The sequence below is a fragment of the Delphinus delphis genome, chromosome 4 (genome assembly GCF_949987515.2).
Source record: "Delphinus delphis chromosome 4, mDelDel1.2, whole genome shotgun sequence".
In the NCBI taxonomy this organism is placed as follows: domain Eukaryota; kingdom Metazoa; phylum Chordata; class Mammalia; order Artiodactyla; family Delphinidae; genus Delphinus; species Delphinus delphis.
The window spans coordinates 118,091,458-118,116,929 of record NC_082686.1 but is presented as its reverse complement, the minus strand read 5'-3'; the positions used below and the strand labels follow the sequence as shown (position 1 = coordinate 118,116,929).

Sequence of the window (25,472 nt, the reverse complement as noted above, 5' to 3'; positions counted from 1 at the left end):
CAAAACACTTGTTAATAAAAGGGGGTGCTGGATCTGGTAGGAGGAGAACTCCTGTTTTAAACTAATGCAGAGCTTGTGCACGTGAACTAATTAGCAAAAGCTTTTGACAAAACTCCTTATTCAAGGCTAGTCCTCCAGAGACTTAAGCTCGCCCCACTCTGTCATTCTGTATCCCCAATAATAATGGCTTTCAAAACATGGCGAAACCAACAGGGCCAAGTACAGGACAGAGACCTTCCTTCCATCAAAGCTGAGGTCCTAAGATGCTGGTGGATCAAGAAACAGAACGTGGCCAATCGGTCGCCTTGATTCCTCCAGAAAGGCTGGTGGCCACACAAAAGTCCTTTAAGGTCCCAGACTGAGGAAGTAGGAAGCTGGAACCTCTTAGGGGACCACCAGTTCCTTCTCGTACCGACAAAGGGGACCCCACTGTTAAATCACCAACCTACGCTGACAGTGAACTGGCAGCACAACAGTATGAACAGGGCTGCGGAGGGAGAGATGGGTTTCTGTGAGGAACACACAAGCCAGACAAACGCCATGCTCAGTGGGGCTCTGCCATTTGCGTGTCTCCCTGAGATCTGCTGCATTGAAACCTTTCAGCTGTTTTGTCTGAAGTAGCTAAGAACATGGGACTGGTTACATGAGTCATGGCCCATTCACAGTGGAATAATATGAAGCTGTCAGAAATGACGTTGTTGATGAACATTTATTGATAGGGAAAGATGATCTCAACATATTGTTAAGTGAAAAAGTAGGTTACACAACAGTGTTTAGGAAGATACCACCTGTGAGAATGAGTGTGTGTGTGTGTGTGTGTGCACGTGCACGCCCACGAGTGCATGCAGATATAAACACAGGAAGAAAGATTATTCATTTCTTTGGTGGGATTATGAGTGCTTTAAATTTTCTTCCTTTTGCTTAATTGTCTTTCCTGCTTTCTCTTCCATGAACATATATAGTTTTTGTAATAAGAAAAAAGGTTTTTTTTTTTTGCGGTACGTGGGCCTCTCACTGTTGTGGCCTCTCGCGTTGTGGAGCACAGGCTCCGGACACGCAGGCTCAGCGGCCATGGCTCACGGGCCCAGCCGCTCCGCGGCATGTGGGATCTTCCCGGACCGGGGCACGAACCCGTGTCCCCTGTATCGGCAGGCGGACTCTTAACCACTGCGCCACCAGGGAAGCCCAAAAGGTTGTTTTTAATATTTAGAAATCACATGTTGAATCAGATACCTTGGTGGGCACACAGCTGCTTGAGGTGCCGGCCCTACTCACCCCTGCGCCCGCAGCGTCTTTCCCAGGAGGCCCCGATACACGCGTCCGCCAAATACAAGAGGGGGTGGGAGACTGAGTGGGGGAGGGGCAGCCCCACATACCTGTCTGTGTGAGCTCTCCCATCTCACACAGCTGGTGGCTGGGATAAAGAGGCAGGGAGTGCAGGGGGCTTTCGAAAGAGGCTCCAGATCCTTTGGACATGTGACTCACGAAAGCCTCCAGTTTAGGGTGATACGGTTTCCTAAAGAGGCAACACAGAGAGAGTTAGTGGTTAGCGTGCTCCAAAACCGTCCGTGACGATTTCAGCCTCAGCAAGCAGGATCCCAAGTGAGCCAAGACCTTTTTCACCCACAATAATAGTACAGTCCAGTTTCAAGGTTACCTGCCCGCTGCCACCTACACATAAAATCCCCACTCCGAAAGGCCAGCCCGAGACCCCGCCCTCCAGCAAAGTGCCCATCATCCTCAGCACCGTGGGAGTCAGCATTGACCTCATCCACCCGGTTCCCCAGGCCGCCCCACTGCTGTCTCCCCCTCCAGGAGGCCACCAACCCCCGGACCCGAGGCAGCCAAGCCGAGGCTGCGGGTCCTCCTCAATTTCTCCCTCCCCTGCGCCCTGCACATGTGTCCTCCTGGGCTTCTCTGCCCCCCCCTCCTGTATCCCTGCATCCCTGAGCAGGGTCTGCCTCAGTCAGCCTCTGTCTGGATGGCATGGGCCCCTCCTTGGCCTGCCTGCAGTCACCTCTTGCCTCCTCCACAGCCAGTGAGGTCGACGTAGAAGGCAACCCCGACTGTCACTGCTCTTCCACGGTGCCAGCTTCCCAAGAAGCCACGCACAGCCGTCAGTCTACTCTGGCCCTGCCTCACGTTGAGGCCCAGGGTTCCCTAATGCTGTGCTCTGGCCACGCACAGCATCTGCCTTCTGTGGGCCCTGCACACCTGTTCTTTCATGCTTCCAAGACTTTCCACATGCTGCCTCTTCCTCCTAGAAAATGCATCCCGACCTTCACTGGGGTAACCCTTAATCCTTAACTTATGTGACCTCTGGAAAATCTCCTGTGAAGAAAATTAACTGATTAAGATAACCCAGATCTCCACAGCTCACTACGCAATTTGCACATATGGTATCTCACTGCATGTGGGGTGGGGACGAATAGTGAAAAAACAAAACAACACACCAGGTTATTCATGAGATCTGACATTACTTACATTTCTGCCATGAAGTACACACGGTAAATCAAGATTTATTGTTCTAGTCACTAAGACACAATTTCCCTGAATAATGAAATGACCCATTAATATATACACATTTTCTCTGAATAATGAGATGACCTATGAGTATACACACCTTTTCTTTAAATAATGAAATGGCCTATGAACGTTTATACATTTCCAGCTGAACAGAGGTGGACAGATAGAGTAGTTCCCGACTAAACTAAATCAGCACGAAAAGAAGCAAAGATAAATGGTTTAACGGCAGACCCCCGCTGTCTGAGAGCCTAATTAGCTCTGGCAGTGTTTTACAATGGCTGCCAAAATGGGTTTATCTTTCAAAAACATAAAGCTAAAAAAATAATCCATTCCAGAAATATGTTTTAAAATTAGAGGATGCTAATCCTGACATACAGTATATAGTCTAATAAATCACCCTGGATTGCTATAGGGCATTATGGCTTTCCATAAAAACAGAGAATGTGTTATTCTCCCTGAGGCTAAAACACATAAATATCTGCAAACTGTGAAATAAAATGTCCAGACTGATGATGAGGCCACATAAACAAAGGCTATCCACCAACAGGAGTCAAATGTTCTGCTCCGGGCCATTATTTCAGGTTGGTGATGTTTGAGGAGCTAAGAAAAGCTTTGCTACCAGTTTTAGAAATGAAATTTCACTCCTGAAAGTTTTCAGGGAATCTGACTCCTTAATGGTGCATTAATATCTAACTGTATTCATGGAAACTCGTTTTTGATATGGAAAGATGACGATTCGTGGAAGAAAAACTTCACTTACGGAAGAGAATAACAAAAGACTTTTAATCAGGAAGAGGACCAGGTAACCTGAGTCCCTGGGCCTGTCCTGGATCTGAATGACCAGACCCTGAGGCAGGAGACAGACGGGCCCCAGGCTGAGCAGCTGAAGTCTGTCCCCTGTGGACAGATACTCCAAGATAAAGACAATGGTGGGAGCCAGGAGGAGATGAGTCCTGCCGAGATCAAAGATAAAGAGACCACATATTTCTCATTCTGGAGGTCAAGGAGACCCCCAAGCTACGCTTGTGCAGAAAGGATCCTCAGGGGAGGGGGTGCTAGACCATAATATGTTCTGTCAACTTCTCAGGGAACCTAGCGCCCGAGTCCATCTTGGCTAAAAGATGCAAGTGCACCCAGGGTAGGGCCCTGAGCCAGACGAGATATGGACTCAAAGCCAGACAAAGCAAGATGATTGGAAACGCAGAACTGCCTCCATATAAGTGATTTAACCCACCCCAAAAGCCCACAGCTCTCTTTCTCTCTCTCTGAGCCCGCCCGTGCTTTCTCCGCGCGTATCTTCTCTCCTGATAAACACTTTACTTGCCTCACTACTTTTTGTCTCTTTGCTGAATTCTTTCTTCAAAGCAGGCCAGGGCAGCACTGTGGCCTGGGTTCGATCCCCGGTCAGGCAACTGAGATTCCCACTTCAAGCTGACACAGTCAAAGCCACCCGAGATTAGTCCCGCCTACTGCATCTACTGCTCCATCCCTGCAGTGGAGAGGGTACCCAGCGCATGGTAAATACCTCAGAAGCACACGGAAATGATTTCAACTGGGAAGTGCCCCAACCTTCGATGCTTCAAGAGAAGTCCAAGCCTTTTTAATCTGTAGCAACGAATATGGCAAGTTCCCACAGTGTTTATTAAAGTATCCAGATTTTGATGGAAATATTAAAAATAAAGGCTGTTGTGAGTGAGACCGTTACTTGTAACAGACTCTCTTTGACCAGATTTTCATCTCCTCTGAACCCTCTTCCCATCCAAGCCTTGACCTCTGGACTTTCATTTTCTTTCGATTTATACCTGTCTTTGCATTGCCCGTTTTCAGCAAAAATCCTGCTAAGTCTGTTTAGCCAGACTCTCCCACTTTTGATATCTGATCACCCTTGATACGTGATCAAACTCCTCACCCCCGGTGGTATCTGATCACCCTGGTCTGCCTTCAGCAAGAGTCCCGTGGAGTGAGTTTAGCCAGAACCCCCTGACCCCTGATGTCTCCTCATAGTAATTCCCCATCCACTGACCCACACCCTGCTCCTGGGCTATAAAACCCCACTTGTCCATGCTGTATTTTGGAACTGAGTCCAGTTCTACCCTTCTGCATTAACTCCTGAATGAGATCTGTTTTTACCACTTTATCTGTTCTCTGGCTCTGTTTTTTCTTTAACAGCTATATACTAAAATCTAGCCTCCTCTTCTTGGCAACTTGGTTAGAGCCCATTTCTGAAGTCCTAGTGGTCAGGCAGAGCCACGTGACTAAGTATTCTCCAGTGGAATGGAAGGATGTATGCCAGTCTGTGTTTAGGCTTTCAGATCACGGGCGTGCCCCCTTCACACTCTCTCCCTTCCTTCTGGCCGCTATTCAGGCACTGCAGCAACCCAGGTTCAGTCACTTAGACATGCCTAGGGCATGGTGGAAGCAACAACCTGGAAGGAACCTGGGGCCCTGAATGACCAGGCAAAGCCAAGTTATACAACCTGGAACACTCATCTCAGACCTTCCTGCAAGAGATAAACTTCTATTATCTAAGGCAATGCATTCTTGGTTCTCTTTTTTATTTTTTGGGCGCACCACGCAGCTTGTGGTTCACGGACCAGGGATTGAATCCAGGCCCACAGCAGTGAAAATGCCAAGTCCTAACCACTAGACCACCAGGGAATTCCTCCTTGGTTGTCTTTATTATAACAGCATGCAGCCTAGCCTTACCCTGACCAACACAGAAATGATTATATCTGTGATGATGAAGTTTTCTTCAGGAAAAACCCACGTTACTGTATTCTCATTGGAAATCTATTTTCATATTGAAAATGGAAAGAACCAGCAGTGCTACCATCTTAAGCCTTCAAACCATTCACTTCAGAGGTCTTGTTTACATTTTTATATGCATTTTTCACACCTATTTATGCCACAAAGCATACGTGGAACCCCAAGGCTCATCTACACACCTGTAAGAAAACTTATTGTGCTTTAGCCATAATCTGAGCAACTACTGAGTTCTGTACAGATCATTAAGACGAGCAGAGAAGAGGGATAAGACCAGTGACACTGTTACCAGGAAACACAATTCAAAAAAGCTTATATGGCTAGAAACCATAACAAGTTCATAGCATGGATTTTTACAATTTATGCTAATTAAAGAATTTATTATTTTATATTATTAATAAAACAAAATTCTAAAAAGATAAACTTAGTATACCTTTCTCAGTCTTTAGCTTTCTGGACCTTTTCGTTCTGTTTGAGGTGATTACCCACCCCCTCCCCCTTCCTGAAACTCTGCTTCCTCAGCTCTCATAACATCACTCTCCTGCCTCCTTCCTGTTGCAACTTCTCCATCTCCTCCTGGGACCCGCCTTTCTCTCCGTGCTGTAATTGGCTGGTGCTCGTATAGGGCTCTGTTTTTGGCCCTTACCTCACTCCACAGGCTCTGTATGTGATGCCGTTCAAGTCCACAGCTTCGGCTGCCGTCTACATGCTAAACTCTCAAGTCAACCTCTACCTCCCGGCCAGACAACGTTCCTGAGCCCCACGACTACTCACGAGGAGGCAGCTTCCACTACAAAGACTCTGAGAGTCGTGGAAGGTGTCCTTAGGAAGGGAAACACTGGGGTGTCCGGCTCCTGCTGGTTCAGCTCACTGCACGCCCGCCGCCAGCCCAGACAGTGTCCTTCACCAGACGGGAGTAATGGGCACAATTCAGGACGCTCCGCCTTTGAGGAGGCCATAAAAATTAGTAATTCGTGAAGCCGAACTGGCACCTGGGAAGGCAGCAGGCACAGCTGGTGACCCAGATCCCACAGTCCCAGGGGGTTCAGAGGCCCAGAGTGGGTCCCCTTAGCTGGGGGTCCTGCTCACTCTTACACTAAATGTGCGTTTATAATGACAAGTCAACTTCTATTGTTATAAAAGATGGAATTCATTAAATGCCATTAATTAATTAAACATGCATACTCCACCCACTTTCTATAAACGATTCAAAGTAGCTCCTAAAAACACAGAATGTATTTGTATGAAATAGAACTAGACCAAAAGACCAAGGCCAGGGGGAAATGAGGCAGAGGCAGCGGGGGCAGCTGGTCCCCAGGAACTGCACATCTCAGCTGGGAGCTCCAGAAGTGGCCCCGTCAGGGCTGTGGCAGAACGAGGGACCCCGGGACCCGACCTGGCCCTGTGACCACGACCACCCAGAGAGGAAAAGAGGCCGGGCCTGGGAGATTCCAGGCTGCTTTGGTAAATGAAACACCATTTCTCAAGCTCTCAGTGGGAACCAGGCTCTCAGCGCTTTACTCCATCACCTTAGTAGACTTCACGAGGATGTTTTAGGGGAGGTACGGTAAGTCCCCTACATACGAACCTCCGAAGTTTTCAAAGATGCGAACGTACGTTCGCATGTCTGATCACGTAAGTTAGTTCACGTGTCTGGTGTCATCTGTAAAACTTGGGTACCTCGGCTAACTCTGTTGGACTTACGAACAAACTGGACTTACAGACGCGTTCTCAGAATGGAACTTGTTTGTATCAGGGGACTTACCATATTACTATCCACATGCTCTCAGACAGAATACTGAGGCTCAGAGAGGTAAAGGGATTTGCCCTACATCAAACCGGTGACAACGGCCTCAGAGGATTTCATGGCCAAGACTCAAATCTCCTATGATAGATACACGATAGGCAATGATGACCTGTGATTCTCACTGGGCTCCTGAATTCATTCTGCAACCAACCCAGTCCAACAACTATTACATGCCAGGCTCGGGCTGGGCACCAGTGATATGGAAGGTATAAGACTCAGTGCCCTGAGGGGCCGGTGGTGCAGGCAGAGCACAGACAACGATGCTGAGAGGACAAGTCATAGAGCACCAGCAGGCCCACTGGAGGCCTGCATGCCGCCCGGCGGCCCTGCCCACTGGGCCCTTCCCTGGGAAGAGCCAGGTGGCCCTCGAGGCCTCGCGGGGCTCAGGGACCTCTCCAGCAACAGCAGACTGGCCTCGGGGGGCAGACCCATTCTCACGCCTGGGTACCCGAAGCCCAGCCAGAGAAAGGGGAGTAGAAGCTGCGAGCTGCCGGCTGAAGCGTGGTACCTCCCACAAAGCCCTTGAGGCTGCTCTGGGTCCGGCCAGCTCAGCGGCCTAGTGGCCCGCCTGTCCCTGGGCTGTTCAAAGTCCTGTACAACGGCAGGACTGTGCCAGTTGTTAACACGCTGACACTCTGCTGCGCCCGAAGGAGCAAAGCCACTGCCCTCAGCTGCCCTCCCTGTGTCCTCCCGCCACCCTGGATGCTCCAGCCCAGAAACTAAAGGGCTAATACCCAGCACAGCAAGTGGCCTCCACCCTTGCCTAGTCCTAAGCCAGTTAAGGTCTGGTCGTTAAGTATTCTGTTCTGAGATTCTTCCCTACGTCCCCCTTTCTCAGGTTGACTGAGGCAGTGGTGGTGCCTGATACAAGCAGAGAATCCCTGCTGACGCACTGGGAGAGGTCTCCTAGAAGGCGTACCATCTCAGGGGGCCTCGAAGGAGCTCTGGAAGGGGGCCAGCAAGCCAAACGGCAGGTGCAAAGGCCTGAAGGGTGAGGGGCTGGCAGGCAGTGGTCGGCAGGGGCCGAGGGTCCCAGCAGAAAGGCCAGCACAGAGGGCTAGAGACGAGGAAGAAAGCCAGGGACTGCCCGGCGCTCTGACACGGGCTGGACTCCATCCAGGGTGTTTCCCAGCCCATGGGACACAAGGACATGCATCCGTATTTGCTGAACACAGAAAAGAAGACGTAAATCCCCAGGCTGCGAGGCTCGTGGCCTCCAGCAGGAAATGAAAGCCTAGAGTCACATGGTATTTCGTGATGTTTTTACATAAAATGGTTCACTTCATCTTCCCCTTGATATTAGACAGCAAGAAGGCTGAGATGCAAAGGGTTAACCTGGAATTCCCGGGTCCACACTGCAGTCCACTGTGAAGGGACAGCCTGGCTGCAGGGCTGCAATCCATGGCTCCACCAGGCTGGCGCTGCTGGGGCGGGCTGGCACCCAAGGCATTCCATCAAAAGAACGTCATCCCCACAGAGCACTTCCCCCGCCTCCGCTCCTCATTCAGTAAACTCTGCTTGGGAGGTTATGCGTCCCCTGACACATTTGCTGAGGCCTGGCCCATCACTTTATTGCTAACTGTGCCTCTCATTGTAGAGCCATGCCATGTCCACATGCACAATTTCTACTCTCTTTTCAAGTATTTTTCATCGTAAGGGCTCTCAACCAAGGGCAGGCTGTCCCTACTCCTGTGAAGAATGAAAAGGTTGAAATAAATGTCTTCCGGTTGTGGCTTTGCAACTGGTAATGTGCATCTCCTTATCAACCCACTTATTCCTCACCCCATCCCTGTCCGGTCAGCAGCGTTATCCCCATTTTAGACACAGAAGGCTGAGGCTCAGAGAGCCTAAGGGACATACCTGCTCCCCTCAATGGAACGGCCACGCCAGGGTCCGAGGACTCCTAACCCAGTGCGTACTGCACCCCGTCCCAGTTGTTTCTCAAACTGAAGAATAGCGGGGTGGGAGACTGCAGATAGCAGGCTGGCCTGGGCTGAAATCTCAGTTTATCTGCTGTGTGGCCTTAGGCAGGTGTTCTCACGTCTCTGGGCCTCTATCCTCTCAACTGTGAAATGGGATTCCCCTGCAGGAGTGTTCTGACGATCAGACTCCTGGCAAGCAGTACTCACTGGACAAGTGTAGGCCACTCCCCGATTCTGTAATTCTCCGGTCAGCCTTTTAATTTCAACAGAGGCAACAGATTCTTGAAAATGGCTTTTAGGAAAACTGCAACTTACCTGTTAGCCACCAGAGTGCAGTCAATTTCTGGGCGCTTCGTTTTGGGAATGACATACAGGGGGTACCTGTCCCCGTGTCGAATGAACACATGCACTGAGACCAGCTTAAAATGATGCGGAGCGTGACCTGCGAGAGAGAAGCACACTGTCTGGTTATCACCCAGGAGATGTCCATCCCTTTGACCTCGCAGAGGAGGGGAGGGGTGACCATGGTGGAAGGGTGCTGAGCTGGGTGGGAGGCCTCTGACCAGCCTCACCAGGCAGGGCACAGGAACGTGAGAGGGCTGCTTATGCCCCAGCCCGCTGGAAGTCATGGGGAGGCTCTGGGGTGTGGTGGGGGTCACCTGACCTCCAGTGAAACGTGGGCAAGACTATTCATGTAATGGATAAAGAAGATGTGGCACATATATACAATGGAATACTACTCAGCCATAAAAAGGAACGAAATTGAGCTATTTGTAGTGAGGTGGATGGACCTGGAGTCTGTCATACAGAGTGAAGTAAGTCAGAAAGAGAAAGACAAATACCATATGCTAACACATATATATGGAATCTAAGAAAAAAAAAAGGTCATGAAGAACGTAGAGGCAGGACAGGAATAAAGATGCAGACGTAGAGAATGGACTTGAGGACACGGGGGGGGAGGAAGGGTAAGCTGGGACGAAGTGAGAGAGTGGCATGGACATATATACACTACTAAATGTAAAATAGATAGCTAGTGGGAAGCAGCTGCATAGCACAGGGAGGTCAGCTCGGTGCTTTGTGTCCACCTAGAGGGGTGGGATAGGGAGGGTGGGAGGGAGACGCAAGAGGGAGGGGATATGGGGATATATGTATACATATAGCTGATTCACTTTGTTATGCAGCAGAAACTAACACAACATTGTAAAGCAAAAAAAAGACTATTCATGTAGCCTCACACACATCCACAGACTAGGGGAGGCCCACAGAAGTACTGGAAACAATGACTTCTTTAAATCTCACTCTCGTAAAACACAGCAGGCCACAAACAGATAATATTCAACATCGTTCTTTGATACACTTTCAACAAAGCAAAACTCAACATAGAAATCATATTTTCCTACACCTTCACTTCAAGACACCAGCAGGGCATGCTGTGGAGGTCCTAAGCCTAGAGAGAGCCCGCCCGGGAAAGGAGTTAGCTGAGGATGACACCCTAGGGCCAGCCAAGGCCACCTTTCCATCTCACTGCTGTCTCACTGATAATCAGGATGATGGCAAACATTTGTGGAGGGCTCATCATGAGCCTCGTGCTGCTCAAAGAGGTCACTTAATCCTCCCAGCAGCCCTGTGAGGAGGGACGGCAAGTTATGCCCATTTTACAGACAAGGAAACTAAGACCTGGAAACTCATTCAAGGACACAGCCTGGTGGCAACTGCAAGCTTTGGGCCCTAGCCGTCTAGCTCCTTAGATGCTGGTTGAAGATGGTACCACGCTGGGCAGCGCAGCCAGGCCTACCTTCCATGCTGCGCTCGGCCACACGTGGAATGTTGCAGTACAAAAGGGCTTCGTAAACGGGGTCCGTCACGGGGGGCTCCGTCACCGGGTCAGGCATGATCCTCTTTCGATTCTTGCCAGTGACTCCATTCTTAGCTGCCGACACTGGGATCAGGTGGACTGCAGAGAAAGCAAAGCAGGTCACGACACACATGGTCCTGGGCGGGGGGCGGGGATAGGGTGCACAGGCCAGCTAGACAGGCCCAGAGGGCAGCTGGATTTTCACCGTAACTATCGACTCCCTCAGAATTAGGCTGGACTTCAATGTAGCAAAAAGTCAGCTTCAACTGTTTCTTGAGCCCCCTCCAAGCCCTGCCTCTTTCTCTCAATGCCATTATCCTTTCCTTATCAGTAATTATCTACGCAACACCAGGTGGGCCCCCCAGAGAGAGGGGGCCTCACCCATGGTGGTAAAGGAAGAACTTACACACTAACTTCATGCAACCCGATTACTTCGTTCTGAACAGCCTCTGAATTCTGGTAAATACTAAGGAGGAAAACCATCACCTATTGAGTGCCTATAAAGTGCTGGACAGGTGTCTGACGTATCTCATTTAATATTACCTGCTTTGCACTTTGTGGGCCCCTGAGCCCAAGCACAGGCATCCGCTCATTAATCCTCAAGAGACCACTTTACAGAGCAGAGAGCCAGGGGTCCAAGGGGAGGCTGAGACAGCTGCCCAAGGTGTACACGGTGGATGGAAAGCCATCTCAAGCTCACCTCTCTGCCTCCAGACCAGGTTCTCCCCCACCGTCTGCTGGACCTGCAGTCTGTTCTGTTTGTCCATCTACTGCTCTTTCTGTTGGTGAACCACTCCTTCCCTCGCATGTGGTTCGGGTGAACTGTCAATCACATCGTCCTGCCTCCTTGAGAGAGGTACACTACAGACACGGGGAAAGGGGCTCCTTTTCTCCCGGACGCTGATCTCTAAGAATGGAAACCTGGGGCTGCCCCAGCCATCTGTCGCTCATGGGCAGCCTCTGCAGTGGAAGAAAATGAGGCTAAGTAGAGATAAGCCAGACCAACAAATGAAGAGAGTTATCAGAAAGAGGAAGGAAGACCTGAGGACATCCACCCTTCGAGCCCCTGGGTCCAGAGGTGGTCAAAGTGTCCATTCGATGTTCCAGTTCTGTAAGTCGAGAAAGTCGTCTTATTTCAGCTAGTTTGAGTTGGGTTTCTGTTACTTTCAACGAAATGAGTCCTGGTTCATACACTTTATCAATTATTTATAAGCAGATGTAAGTCCATCTTCTGGGTCAGTGGTCCCCAGTCTTTCTAAGAGTTCCCAATTTGGAACTCCCTACAAAATAACAGTTGGACTTTTAGCATCGCCAACTGAGGAAATACACAGAAATAGGTGTGCCCATGAATCATTTAACTTCTAAAAGGCTTATTAATCATCATATAATATATATGCATACATTTGAATGACAGCTAAAACAGGGCCCAATCCCCCGTCTAAGTCCACTTAAATTCCCTAGCTACTCCTACGAATTCTTCTGTAAATATTTAAAACTTCCCTTTGGCAAACAGATGTCATAAACAAAAGTAAAAGATAAGCAATCCACTGAGAGGGAAATATTTGCAACATATATTACAAGTTATTAATATCCAAAGTGCACAGATCTACAACTGAAAAATCAATAAAGGATATAAGCAGGCTAATTAAAGAAAAATAAATACCAATGGCAATAAACACATGAAAAAATGTTCAACATTATACCTACTTAAAGAAATACAAAATAAAACAATAGGATATGATTCACCCCCACCTCACCAGACTAAAAATTCACATTTTAACAATAATATCAGTACTGGCAAGGGCGTGAAACCTACATTTCCATATACTGCAAGTGAGAGAGGAAACTGGAAGGACTCTTCGGAAGAAGTATTTGGCAGTCGCCACTAAAATGTTACATGTGCTTTATCCGTGACCCCATTATTCTACCTCTTGGAATCTATTCGACAAAGATATCAATTCCCATCACCAAGACGTATGGCCAGAGAGATTCACTGCAGCGCTGTTTATAACAACAACAAAAAAAGGGAAATGAACTAAATATCTTTCATCAGCAGAACAGAATGTTACATCCACAGTGGAATATTCTGCCACAGTTAAAAAGAATGGAAAAGCATCAAAGATAAATGCAGTGAATAAGCCAAGTCACTGGATATCTATACAAGCCTTTTTGTGGAAAGAAAAAATTAACCATAAACATATGAATATACAGGCACTCTTATTATGTAAATGAACAGAAAAATGTCTACAAGGACATCTATCACAATGCCTTTGGGGAAGAATGGGGTGTGAAGAAGTATTTTCACTTGTTTTTCTATAACTGTCTAAATTGTTTTACAAATCCACGCACGTACATATGTAGATATGTGTTAACAATAAGCATATGTTACATATATTCTATAGGTATAGAAATATATGCATATTTCTATAATGTCTCGATATACTTTTTTTTCAATAAGCATATTTTCGTTCATTACTTATGATAAAACAACAACCACAGAGCTAGAGTTGGCCCTTCAACAACTCAGATTAGCCCGTTGACTGGTCCTAGAGGCACTTTCTTCCTAACAGCTAGAAGGCCCCAGAACTGCTAATACTAGCTCTGGTGTCCAGAGGTCATATACCATGGGAGGATTTGTGCCAGATCAAGAGAATGATGAGAAGTAGATGTCCTAAGGCAGTATGTCAATGACCCAGCCCTTCCGGCTGTGCTGCACCCCTCAATCCTTTACTCTGCTCTGTTATAAAGTGGTATCAGGTTCTGGCCCCTTGGCCATGCCTGTGGGCAGACTCCCTTTGAGTCTGGGCCAGGGAAAAGCGAAGCTAAGGAGACATGATAATAATATGAGTGACACAGGGACAGAGGGGCATGGTTCCCTGCACATCCCAGAGTCCCCACAGTTTGCTGGCTTATCTGAGAGCACATGGGGTTAGGCTTGTTGGGGCTGCCACCTGGGAACTGCTATAAGCTGAATGTTTATGTCCCCCCAGATTCACATGTTGAATCCTAACTACCAAGGTGATGGTATTTGGAGGTGAGGCCTTTGGGAGTGATATGGTCAAGAGGGTGGAGCCCTCATGAATGGGATTAGTGCCCTTATAAAAGAGACCCCAAAGATCTCCCCCACCCCCATTTCTGCCATGTGAGGTTACAGCAAAAAGATGCCTTCTAGGAAGTGGGCTCTCACTAGACACCAAATCTGCCAGTGCTTTGATCTTAGACTACCCAGTCTCGAGAACTGTGAGAAATAAACTTCTGTTGTTTGTAAACCAGCCAGTTTACGGTATTTTTATTTAGCAGCCCAACAGACTAAGATAGGAACCACCCACAACTCAAGGAAGCAATGGTTTGAAAGCCACAGGTAAAGAAACCTTCCATCCAGAAAGTTTTTATCTGCTGCTTCCTCTGGCATCTGGGCCTGTCAACCTCGCCCACTAGCTGTTGAAATTACCTTCCACTGTTTCGCACCTTCCTGAGTTACCAGGACACAGCGTCAGTCCATGTGGGGTCCTTTGAAGGGTCCTCGAGATGCCAGACAATCAGGGGAAGTTCTGATGCATAGAGGCCACGGGGTGAGACGTCTCCCCAGTTCCATCTCCCTACGTCCCCTCCCCTACCTTGGTTCTCATTGTCCTGAACTGCTCAGAGCTGCCCCCATTCCCACAGGATGCTTTTCAGGATGCTTCCCTCCTCTTGCTTATGCCTCTAACCTCACCCCAACCTCTGTTTCCCAGATCTGGCTAACTCCATAACTCAACCCAGGGGTCACCTCCTCCAGGAAGCCCACCCCGAATCCCCAAGTAGTTTGGACATCCCCCTCCTATGAGCCCACCTGGTTCTTGCTGCCCTCCTAGCTCACACTACAGTACATGTAAGCAGAGGTGCCCACAGTTTATCAACTCGCCAACCCAAATGTCCAGAGGGCCAGAACTACGCCTCTTTCAAGTTTATATTCCCCCAGCAACCAGCACAGGGAAGGCCCTCCATAAATACTTGTTGAATTAAAGGTCTGCCCTGAGCCAGGCACTGTGCTCCATGCTTCTGGTGAAATACCTTCTTGAATCCTCATGTGGGAACACTAAGGGAAAGCAGACACCTGACCAGCCCAGGGGCTGGGGATCATCCAAGCAGGTTTCCTCGAGAAGACACCCAAGCTGGGACTGAAAGGCAGAAATGAAGCTGGCAACACGGGGAAGAGGAGAGGAGGAGGAGGGAGGACAAACACAGCAGACAAGAGGCAGCAGGCTGGATCGAGATACCTCTGAAGCCCGGTCCAGTTGGTCCCACCGGGGCTGACGCGCAGGGATCCGGGGAGAGGTCGGCTGCAAAGGAGCAGACCTGGGCTGGAGGCACCTCTGCCCCGGCTGCTGCCTGACTTGCCCATTAGGAGTCCTGGGCTTGCCTTGTTCATCTCAGAGGGGGCTGTGGGGCAGACTCGGGGGCTGGGGAGTAGATTCCACACCTGGGGCCTGGCGCTGCAGGATACTGCTTCTCCTGGCAGGCCTCCCCAGCTCCTCCAATGCCCTCAGGACAATTAGGAGCTCTGCTGATCCCACGCAGGTGACAGCAGCTCAGAAGAAAAAAAGGACTGTGGGAGCGTCAGAAGGAACAGCGGGCAGGCAAACAGATGGAAGGATAACAAGTTTCATCATGTAGGTGTAAAAAACCCCATGAACCTAGATGAGTGCCTGGGACCTCAGTATCACTGTGGCCAACATGAATTACAGAATAGGAGATGCCTTTAACTGATAATTAACTCAGCACCATTGGGCACGCAATTTCTTTGTGGTGCGATTTCCCAGCAGAAGAGAACACTTCATAAGCCACCCCGTGGATACGAGTCTCTCCCGTTTATGTCTGCTTTACCTGCTCATCTCACCTACAGTCATTTTCATCCTGTCTCACATCCATAAACCTTCTTGTATACGAAGATGCCAGCGAGGTCTCAATGTCAAATAATGGCCGAGAACAAGACCTCAAAAGCAGTTCCCTGGGCCCCCTCACTCGTAAAGGCAACTAGCAAACTTCTTAGAAGCACAGAGTAAAACCATCAGGTGCTGTTTCACGCAGGCCCTCCCCGTCTCACCCACACCCTCCCCAACGTGCAGAGGATGGGTCCATGTGCCTCATTAGCAGACATCCCTGTAGCTGTGACTAGAATTCGAGCCAACTGGCCCACGCTGCTTTTTCCAGCCTTGGACTTCATCAAGGAAGAGCAACCATCCACCAGGCAATGGACCTCAGGCAGAGGCAGGTCAAGGGACTGGCCTGGGGTTCCACAGCCTGTAAGCCAGGCCTGCTGACCTGCCAGGCCGGGCGTTTATGCATCTCCCATCCAGCCATCCAGCATTTATGGAGCACCTGCTGGGAAGTCTTCAGAGAATAAAAGGCTACGGTCTCTGCGCTTCTGCAGGAGCCTACAGTCCAGTTGGGGAGGGTGTTAAGAGTGCTCGAGAAGAGCCTCAGGTGAAATACGGCCTACCAGCAAGTCTCTGCCCAGCAGCCAATGCTATGAACGTGTCTGGAGAGAGATGTTTCATCCAATGATGATTTGCTTCTTTTAATTTTTATTTATTCTATTGACGGCCCCACGGAAGAGAGGAAAGGAGAGAAACAAAGAGTCCAGGGTCAGGGTCAGATCATGACTTAATTAGCACAGGCCGCTAGGCAGAGGGCTCCTTCCTGTCTGGCCTCGGGCCTCGGGCCCCCTTAGTTACTTCCAGATGCCCCGCGATGCACACAGTCAGCGGGTCATGTTACAGCCAGGTGTGTGCAGCCAGCTCATTCCCTGGGAGTCACTCTGACTTGCATGAAGACAGGCCAGTGCCTCTCCTCCAGGGCACTAAGCCGGTGCCCACGGCCTCCAGCTCTTCACTCCATATGGGGGCTCTGGCCCAGGGCAGAGGACAAGAACCCACCTGCTTCCTGGCCTTCTCCCAGCAGCTCTAGCCTGAAGAACCCGCTGTATGCAGGCCTTTACAGGAAGATTTTGACGGAGCACTGTGGGCCCACGCCTGGATCAGGGCACCACCCCTCCTTCCCTTCAGTGGGTGGCTCCTCTCCCATGCCAATCCTGTGCTGTGGTGGGCGTGGTCATGCCCCTCCTCCAGGACCCTCCCCTTGCTATCCTGATGGCCCCAGGGATGGGACCTGGCAACTAGCCCACTGTGTCAATAAAGGCCCTTTCCAGGAGAGAGAACTTCCCCATGTGGAAGAGTCAGTTTTACAGGGAGTCAGGTGACCTCGGAACCCGCACCTCCTGCCATCCCTGCCTTAGTTGTTTAGTTATCCTGCTGTTGTTTAGCTGTCAGCTCTTCCTCTGATTACACAGACACCCTGGCAGGTTGCAGACAGGTGTCAGGGATCCACAGGTGTCCCAGGGCAGGTGGGCAAGTGTTGGCTGACTTCTGTCTCCACGGCTGTGCGCTCAGCTGCCCCAGAGGTCTCACCACTGACTGCGCCGGCAAAGAACCTTGTGGGGCCGACGTGTGGCCCCAGCACCTGCTTTTCACCTTCCTAGCTCCACAGCTTGCCTCATGCCTGCTGGGACCTCAGCCCCGGGCTGGTCACCTGCCTAGGTGACTAGAGTCACCTCTTCCTTGTGCCATTCAAGTCTGTCCTCAGTCAGCCCTGGGGCCACAACTCCCTTAAATAATTCTGCTTATCCAAGATGGTGCCTTCTCATAAGTTAAACACCCCTAGTCCTGTCACCTGATGTCTCTGATTTCTTCCTCCCAATAGTCCAAAAGGCTCTTGAATTCTCTCCTTCACTGGCCTGCCAAAGAAGAATGATTTGCTCTGACAGGTAATTCCCACAATTCCCTTTGTGTTCCTCAATCCACTAAGGCGTCTTTAATGCCCTTTCTGTCTCCAGCCTGCACTGAATATAAAAATGTGTGTAATTCTCAAATAAAAACCAGAACTACTCATAAGGGTACTTAATTTGACATTCATAGTAGGGGGCTTTTGAAAGCTTGTCAAAAGAGCAGCCCCAAAACAAGACCAAACATCAAAGGTAAGAAGATGCAGTACATCTCGCTCCCACACACATACAAATATCGCTTACAGGAGGCAATGAATAACACTAAAGGAAAAATAAAAAAAAAAAAAAAAAAAAAAAAACAAAACCAGAACTACACCACCAGAGCCCACAACAGGGTGGGGCCTCATGCGGCTGAGGACTCAGTTTCTGTCCTAGGCTGTTTGCAAGCTCTCATCTCCTCCCTGCCTGACCTCCTTCTGACAACTGAGACCCAAGTCCACAGGACGGCCAGACTGCAGGGGCAGGAGACCCACTGCGACCTGAGCCTGAGCCCAGCTGCGGACTCCTGGAGGAGCCAGGAAACCTCACACTCCTATGGGACCACTGGTAACTGGCCTTGACCTAACCGGGTCCCCTGGGGTAGATGCTGCGAGCACCAAGGACAAATCATGACAGAGACTAGAAATCAGAGAGATTGTTCAAGACTGGTCCCCAAACAGAGCTACGAAAAGAACCTCAGACATCCTTACCCAACTCAGGGCCTGGATCCCCTCTACCTTACCTTTGAGAATCTGATAAGAGCTACCGATGATCTTCACCCTTGAAAAAGGACTGCATACACTTACTTTTAAATTTGATTTCTGGGGGTTCACAGCACCCCTGAAGCCATGTGAGACAATGCAGATATCCATGAACTCAGGCTAAGAACTCAGTGTACCTGGAAGTAGGTTTCCAACGTCAACGCCCTCGAGAAGAGATTTTTCTCTTTTTACAAAATGAAAAGGGATCTTTACAATTCATATAAACCCGTGTTCATCCTAAAATAGCCATCGATACTAAGGTATAAAAAGAAGTGAGTCACATATATTCTTCCCACCCAGAGAACCCAAAGTGAACGGTGCAGTGTGCGTGTGGCTGGATGTCCTGCCAGAGGTGAAACTGTGCTCCTGTCCCTGCTCCGGTGGGAATGGTGACAGGGTCACTATGGCCCAAGGACACTGTTCCCCCTTCCCCAAGAGCAGAAAGTTTTCTGTGTCTCAAAGGTCTGCACCCCACTGAGGCCACCAAACCACCTGCTCAGAAAGGTGGGTCAAGGCTGGTCATTTGCTTCTGTGAAAAGGGTCAAAGGGAAGAGCCGTCAGGTGGGTGGGAGAGCCTTGGGGAGGCCACCTCAGTGAGAGATCACGCACTGCGGGGGGCAAGGGGGCCTCAGGTATCTGGACGCTGTGGAGACTGGCCATCTCACTCTCTGCTAGATACCTGAGACCGGGGAGAAGCAGAGCGGGGTTCCAGGTTCCCCAAGAGGCAAAACCCCTGGCCAGTGGGGTCCAGCCCCTCAGATGATACAGAAAAAAGAGGGAGGGAGACAGGGAGGGCAAGAGGTGATGCCGGAGCCCAAAACAGTTAATTCAGAGAGGGCCCTGCATTGTGGCGAACTCCCTGTCCCTCCCACTCTGGGCGGCCTGGCTCTGCCGGGCCCCAGTGAGGCGTCGTGTGCCGGGGCCACGCTGGCAGGAAGGATGGTGAGACTGTTCCAGAGCTCTCTCTGTGTGCATTCCTGACGTCACCTTCTTATTTGGGGTTCAGATTCTGTCCCCCAAGACCTCACTGCTGTTCAGTCTCAAAAACCTCCCCCTCCAACCCCTTCCCCCTGGTGGGATGCTACCAAGATCACACGGCTCTGCCTCTGATGACCACTTACCTCACTTCAAGTTTCTTTTTGTTTAATGTCATCAGCTTGGAGCCCTGTTGCCAAGACAACAGGAGTGGGGCCCAAGCTGATCAGTGCAAACGCTACCTGGGCAGACTCCCACTGCATCCCCGGCTCAGCTCCACTCAGTGGGTACTCCAGTGTCAACATCCTGCAGCTTCCTTTCCTACTTTGTCTCTCTCCTCATACAGTCTTGGCGATTGGCACATGTTCTCCTGAATTCACTGACTCATTTTACTAACACTTCCTAGTTTTACTAACTAGCCTGGATAGTTTCCTCTCCTCTAAAATGGGAGATTCCCCTTCTTATCAATATTGCTGACTACACACACACACACACACACACACACACACAAATACCACATGTCCTTTTAGTAGATATATTATGGACAACCTTCCAAGTCAATATAGACAGGTCTATGTAAACATGGTATAATGGATGCAGCAGTATTTCCTGTTGGACACTTTGGTTGTCTACCCCTTTTTCCTATTATAAGCAGTGATGCAATAAACATCTTTGAGCATACATCTCTGTCCTCTGTCTATTCTTAGGAGAAATTCTCTAAGATGAGAAACAAGGAAGGAGGGAAGGAAAGAAGGAAGAAAGGAAGGGAGGGAGAGAGGGGGAAGCAGTGGGGGAGAAAGAAAAAGAGAGAGAGAGAGACAGAGACAGAAACAATGTTCCCACCCCGGAAGAAAACTAGAAAGAACCCACGGACATAAACGTGTCCCATTTTTAGTTCGTGGAAGGGCCTGCGTGGTACACGATACTCTCACCTCCTCCAATAATAACCATGACATGAGCTTAAGATGTTAAGATAAAAGCTGATTTGTCAGACTTAATTTTGTCATTTACCTACAGAATTCTTCCTACCCAAAGATATTTAACTCTATGTGGTAGCTGGCCATGAAACATTCAAAGAAAAAGCAACATTAAAACTCTCAGAAATCAAAGAAAATAAATCTCCAAGAAAAGGATCAAGATTAATTAAAAAAATACTAAATAAAGAATTTATTTAGATCCTATGAACCCTTAGGTTAAAAATGCAAGCCCTCATTTTAAATTTCTCGTTTTTTGGACTTCGACTCACCAAAATAAAAACCCAGCAGGAACCTTATTGTGTTTTTTAAATACACAGTACATTAGAGCCTTGGCATCCTAAGGGCTGCATCCCCAAACCTTTGCCACCAAAACATATCAAGGTCTTCACAGATCCCCAAATTTACACACGTCACCCGGACACATGCTTTCCTCCATAAAATGTACACGGGACAGAGAAGAGAGAATGACAAGGCCCCGCAGCTCTGCAGGGTGGGACACAGACCAAGGTGCCCACTCACAGCTGTGATTATGTGCATTTGTGCCTCAGCAAGATCCCCGCCACCACACGCCACGGACCTTCGGGGGGGCCCACGAAGAGCTGGAGCCGCAAATGCCAGCAGCCGAGCTCGAAGGGCAGCAGGCGGAGGCCCCAGCTCTTCGCCCTGCTCCGCTCCCACCCGGCTGCCTGGGCTTGCCCTGCTTCTCCGCTTGCTCAGACTGCTCTCCCCGGGCCTCCTCACCCACCGCCAACAGCTCCCCACGGGCGACCTCCCAGAATGTGCGCTGGGTACCGCCTTCGGCACACTTAAGCCAGGTGGAGGAGCCGTCTGTGTGAGCGGCTGCGTGGATGCGCTAATGAAGGCAGCGCCCGCTGCACCACCTGAGCCCTACACGGCGTGGCAGAGCCCTCCCTTCTCTTTCTTCACCCTGGGCCCGCTGCACCGCCCGACCGTTTAGCTCCAAGTCCACAGAATCACCTGATGCTCTCAGCTTTGCTCCTTCCTTTCGGGGCCAACACCTTCATCGGAGCCACTCCCAGCCTTTAACTGGAGGAGGAAAGTGGCCCCGAGTCGTCTCTCAGTATCAGCCTCCCACCGGCCTCTGAACGGGCAGCACCCAAATTCTGTGCACATTAGAAGCCCCAGGGAGTTCTCCTCCCACAATTCTGGTTCTCTGGGGAGGGGCACAGATGTGCTCTCTTTCTGGTGTTGGAACACGCGTTTTAACAGACGCCCGGGGCTACTGTAATCAAGGGGCCCAGGAGACGGCTCTTCTGCAAACACTGTACCAGACTGTGGTCTTTCCCAGACAGATCTAATGATACGCTGTCTCCCCTGCTTCAGTGGCTCCCCATACTTTCAGGATATACACGGTGATGGAGGCGGCCTAGGCCTTTGTCCACCTTCACAGCTACCCACCGGTGACTAACCTGGTCCTGCTCTCTCCTGCCCTGCCTTTGCACACCCACCTCCATCTGCCAGGAATGCCCTTCCCAGCTTCCTTTTTGGACAACTCCAACTCATCCCTCAGGGCTGAAGCTCGGATGTCACCTCCTCCGGGAATGAGTCTTCCCTGCCCTCCTACGCTGGATCGGCTTCTCGTCCCTCCTCCGCCCGTGTCACCCTGTCACGAGTCATCTCTCCTTCATGTTATTTAACAAGCATGCATAGAGGGATTATTACGTGCCAGGAACTGTTCTAGGTGTGTTATAAATATCCTTTACCACCCCAGTGAAATAGGAACTCTCATTATCCCCATTTTACAGATGAGGAAACTGAGGCACGGAGAGGGTAGGTAACGTGCCTGAACTCACACAGCTGGTAGGTGGCAGGACAGGGACTCGACCCAGGCAGTCTGGCTCTGGAGTCCACGTTCTTTCCCACTTCCTCGTGGGGCTGCCTCTTTCCTGTCCTAGCATATTGTACACTGTGTTCCAAGTATCTGCTCAGGATTCTCCTCCACCAGACAGAGAGCTCCTGTGGCTCCTAGGAGATGAAACGCCCAGCCCTGGCCCAGCACACAGTGGAATGTTTGCTGAAGGACAAAGCTATGCAAACTCATGGCACTGGATCAACAAGGAAAGATAAAATTCCCAAAACCTCAGAGTCTGAAGAGGTTTTCAATGGGATCAGGTCCAGTGACCTGCCTACTGTCCTATTCTTCATAGAGCGATGCTCCAGGGTATGCACACAGCCCGCTCCACCTCCCCCGGACGATGACATTCAGGAAGCTTCGCTTGATGCTTAACTAAAATGTGTCTCCCTGGCCACCAGGCCACACAGAGCTGGTCTCACTCCTCTTGCAGATACTAGATAGAGACAGGGCTCTTCAGAGACTGAAGACAGCCTTCACTCTGGCTTTCACTTTGGCAGGTGAACCCTCCCCTCTTCTACCTGGGGATCTGCGTTTCCAGTCCACCTTGGACATCTCCCTTAGAAACGTGCTCTGGTCAACCAGGGCCCTGCCCAAGATACACGTGCCCAGTGTAGACTGACTCCTATCACGGCCAATGAACTCTGATCAAAAAGAAAGAAATGCATGATACTGTTTCAAAAGCTCTCTCCACAAGTGGCTGAAGCAGCCTTTGGGACACCAAGAGTCCTGGATTCTGGTGATGATATATCATGACAGGACTCTACTGTTTACACTGACTGTGCTTCCCCGAGCCAAGGGTTTTCCCACAAAATCTCCGTTCTCACGCCAAGGTTTCAAAGTAGCAACAATGAACTCCATTTTACAGAAGAAGGAACAGAGGCTCCAGGAGGCCACACCTGCCGAGGGCACACAGCTGCTAGGTGGCAGAGCAGCATTCAAACCCAAGGCTGTGGTTCCAGGGTCTGCGAGCTGAGCTCCTGCCACGCTGCCATTTGGGGAATGGTGGTTGGAACGTGGTGAAATGAGCACAGGATAAGCATGAAGGAAAGGGTGGGTCGCGGCAGGAAAATGGACGATTACAGACGAGCAGAAAAAGCAGCAAAATAACGAATCATCCACAGGTTTTCATAACCCAGTGGTCTTTTCCTGTCGCACTGAAGGAGTCCCTCAATTTGAGAAGATATTTTTCCACTTGCACACATTTTAACTAGAATAACTAATGATGTATATACCTTACTTGTTCCCTTCTTTGATTTGAATATCAGGAATTTCAGAATCCCTCTATTTCCAAAGTCAAAAACATCAAGGACTTGAAAACACAAAATGAATGATTTTCATTAGTGTCTACTACCATACAAGGAGTCATCACTACCATTTAAAGTAAATGTAGTTTGAGAAACTATGAACTGTATTTTAATCTCTTTTGTATCCTTTCCCTACCACCTCTACCCCGACAGTGTAGAAAAATATCTAACACACATAAGCACTTAATAAATATATGTGGGTTCACATACACACTTTCTGTACCGAGAGGAAGAAATGCTTTTTTTTAAACAACCTGATTTTTTTCATTGTAACCTGGGTCATAACTTTCTCATATTCAAAACATCAGAAAAAGAAAACTATCAACAAGACAAAATAAAATATACAATCATTTCAGAAAACAAATAAAACAATATTGTTCATTTAAAACATGAGAAAACCAAGTTCTATTTGATTGTCTCAAATATATCACCTAAGACAATTATATGAGCTAATCCGGTATTCAAAAATAAGTCAAAAGAAACGGTAAAGAAAGAAGTCCATATATTTCAGGGTAAGGATGAAAATATAAGCGTTACTTAAGCAGACACCTTTGTATTACGAATTAGTCCAGTTTCTTACACCATAATAATTAGCAACCAATAAAGCAACTAAAAAATAAAGCAATGTAACTCAATTTTCACACGGAAATAAATTCCAAAGTTACAGTTTACCTAGAAGCAGAAGAGCAGAAAGAATGTTCATATCTTAACGTCTTCCCGAACTCCAATGTATTCAAGAATAAAGACCTCAGACCCAGGCAGGCCAATTTACCCTGCAAAATTTTCCCGAAAAACAGTACGGCTGAAAAGCGGCTCTCCTAAAACAGAAGGTACTTTCAGAAGAGTTATATAAGCGAAACACACAGGCCAATTGAGTGATGCGGAAACCACCTCATGCAAGAGAAAGCCAGCAAACACAAGTAACCCACGTTCACGTCTCAGAACCTGTCAGGGTCTCAGAATAACAATCAAGGTTGATGGTGACATCCTACCTCTCCAGTGACAGGATGGAAAGTTTTTAATGAAAAGTTATAAACAACTAAATGAATGACAGTCCTAACTTTCTGGAAAAGATTCTTTTTTTTTTTTAAAAAACAGTTTATTAACCATCTGGAGAACCTTTAAACTTTACACAAGTATCTTCTCTTGACCTCTTTCCCTATTCTGGAAGGACAAAGTGAGTATTTTTAATTCTCTTTACTGTTAGAAGTGCCTATCATATGCACTAGATGTGTGCATGGAATATGTCACAGATTGGAGGTGAAACGGAGAAACTTGCTCAAAGCCTCTTGCCTTCAAACCACTTATTCCAAATGCCAAGTCTTTCCCACGTACCCCAGCACACTCAGAACATCCTGCTCTCGCAGCCACCTGCCCTTCCTTCCATCAGGCAGACAGTGACGGCAACGCCACCTCCTCACAGAGATGCCCCAGGCGGTGATGGAGGCCAAGCCCTTGTTTCCCACCCATCGGGGTGAGGGGGGAAGTGGAGGGCAGGTAGGTGGCAGCAAAAACACAATTGCCGGCATTGCCCAGATATTTTCTCGGCTTCAAGTACACAGCACCAGAAGGACAGGGAATTAGGGTCAGCCTGCTTTCCAGAGCAGGTGTAGGTTCATTCATTCACGTAAACATTCCTGAGACACCTCCTGTGTGGTTGGCAATGCTGGTTCCCGTGATAAAGAGGGAAACAGATGTGGGTCCTGCTCTCAAAGAGCAGACAGTCTTGTAGACGGAAAAGACACAAGAACTGAAAAGTATGATGCCGCAAGGCTAGTGCAGGAGGGGAGCAGGTTCGGGGCACCCCAGAAGTAGAGCCAAGAAGCCCAGACCCAGTTAGGGAGTCACGGGACGCTCCTGAAAAAGAAAGGGCTGAGTGAACCATGTGGAGGAGAAGATGGAAG

At 49.1% G+C, this 25,472-nt stretch overlaps 1 protein-coding gene across 6 annotated transcripts in view; it reads right to left on the bottom strand.

Annotated features, from left to right (window-relative positions):
* The window catches only part of PXYLP1 (2-phosphoxylose phosphatase 1), a 69,357-nt gene that overhangs the window by 5,690 nt on the left and 38,195 nt on the right, over positions 1 to 25,472 (bottom strand). For 4 of the 6 annotated variants that reach the window (XM_060011341.1, XM_060011342.1, XM_069540649.1 and 1 more), the window contains exons 5-7: positions 10,814 to 10,972; positions 9,334 to 9,460; positions 1,377 to 1,516 (exon numbers count right to left, since the gene is read on the bottom strand). In XM_060011341.1, the coding sequence (XP_059867324.1) occupies positions 1,377 to 1,516; positions 9,334 to 9,460; positions 10,814 to 10,972 (426 nt within the window). Of the gene's footprint in view, positions 1 to 1,376; positions 1,517 to 9,333; positions 9,461 to 10,813; positions 10,973 to 11,573; positions 12,097 to 24,240; positions 24,909 to 25,472 lie in introns of those variants that run through there. The other 2 variants (XM_060011346.1, XM_060011345.1) reach the window with 2 other exon arrangements.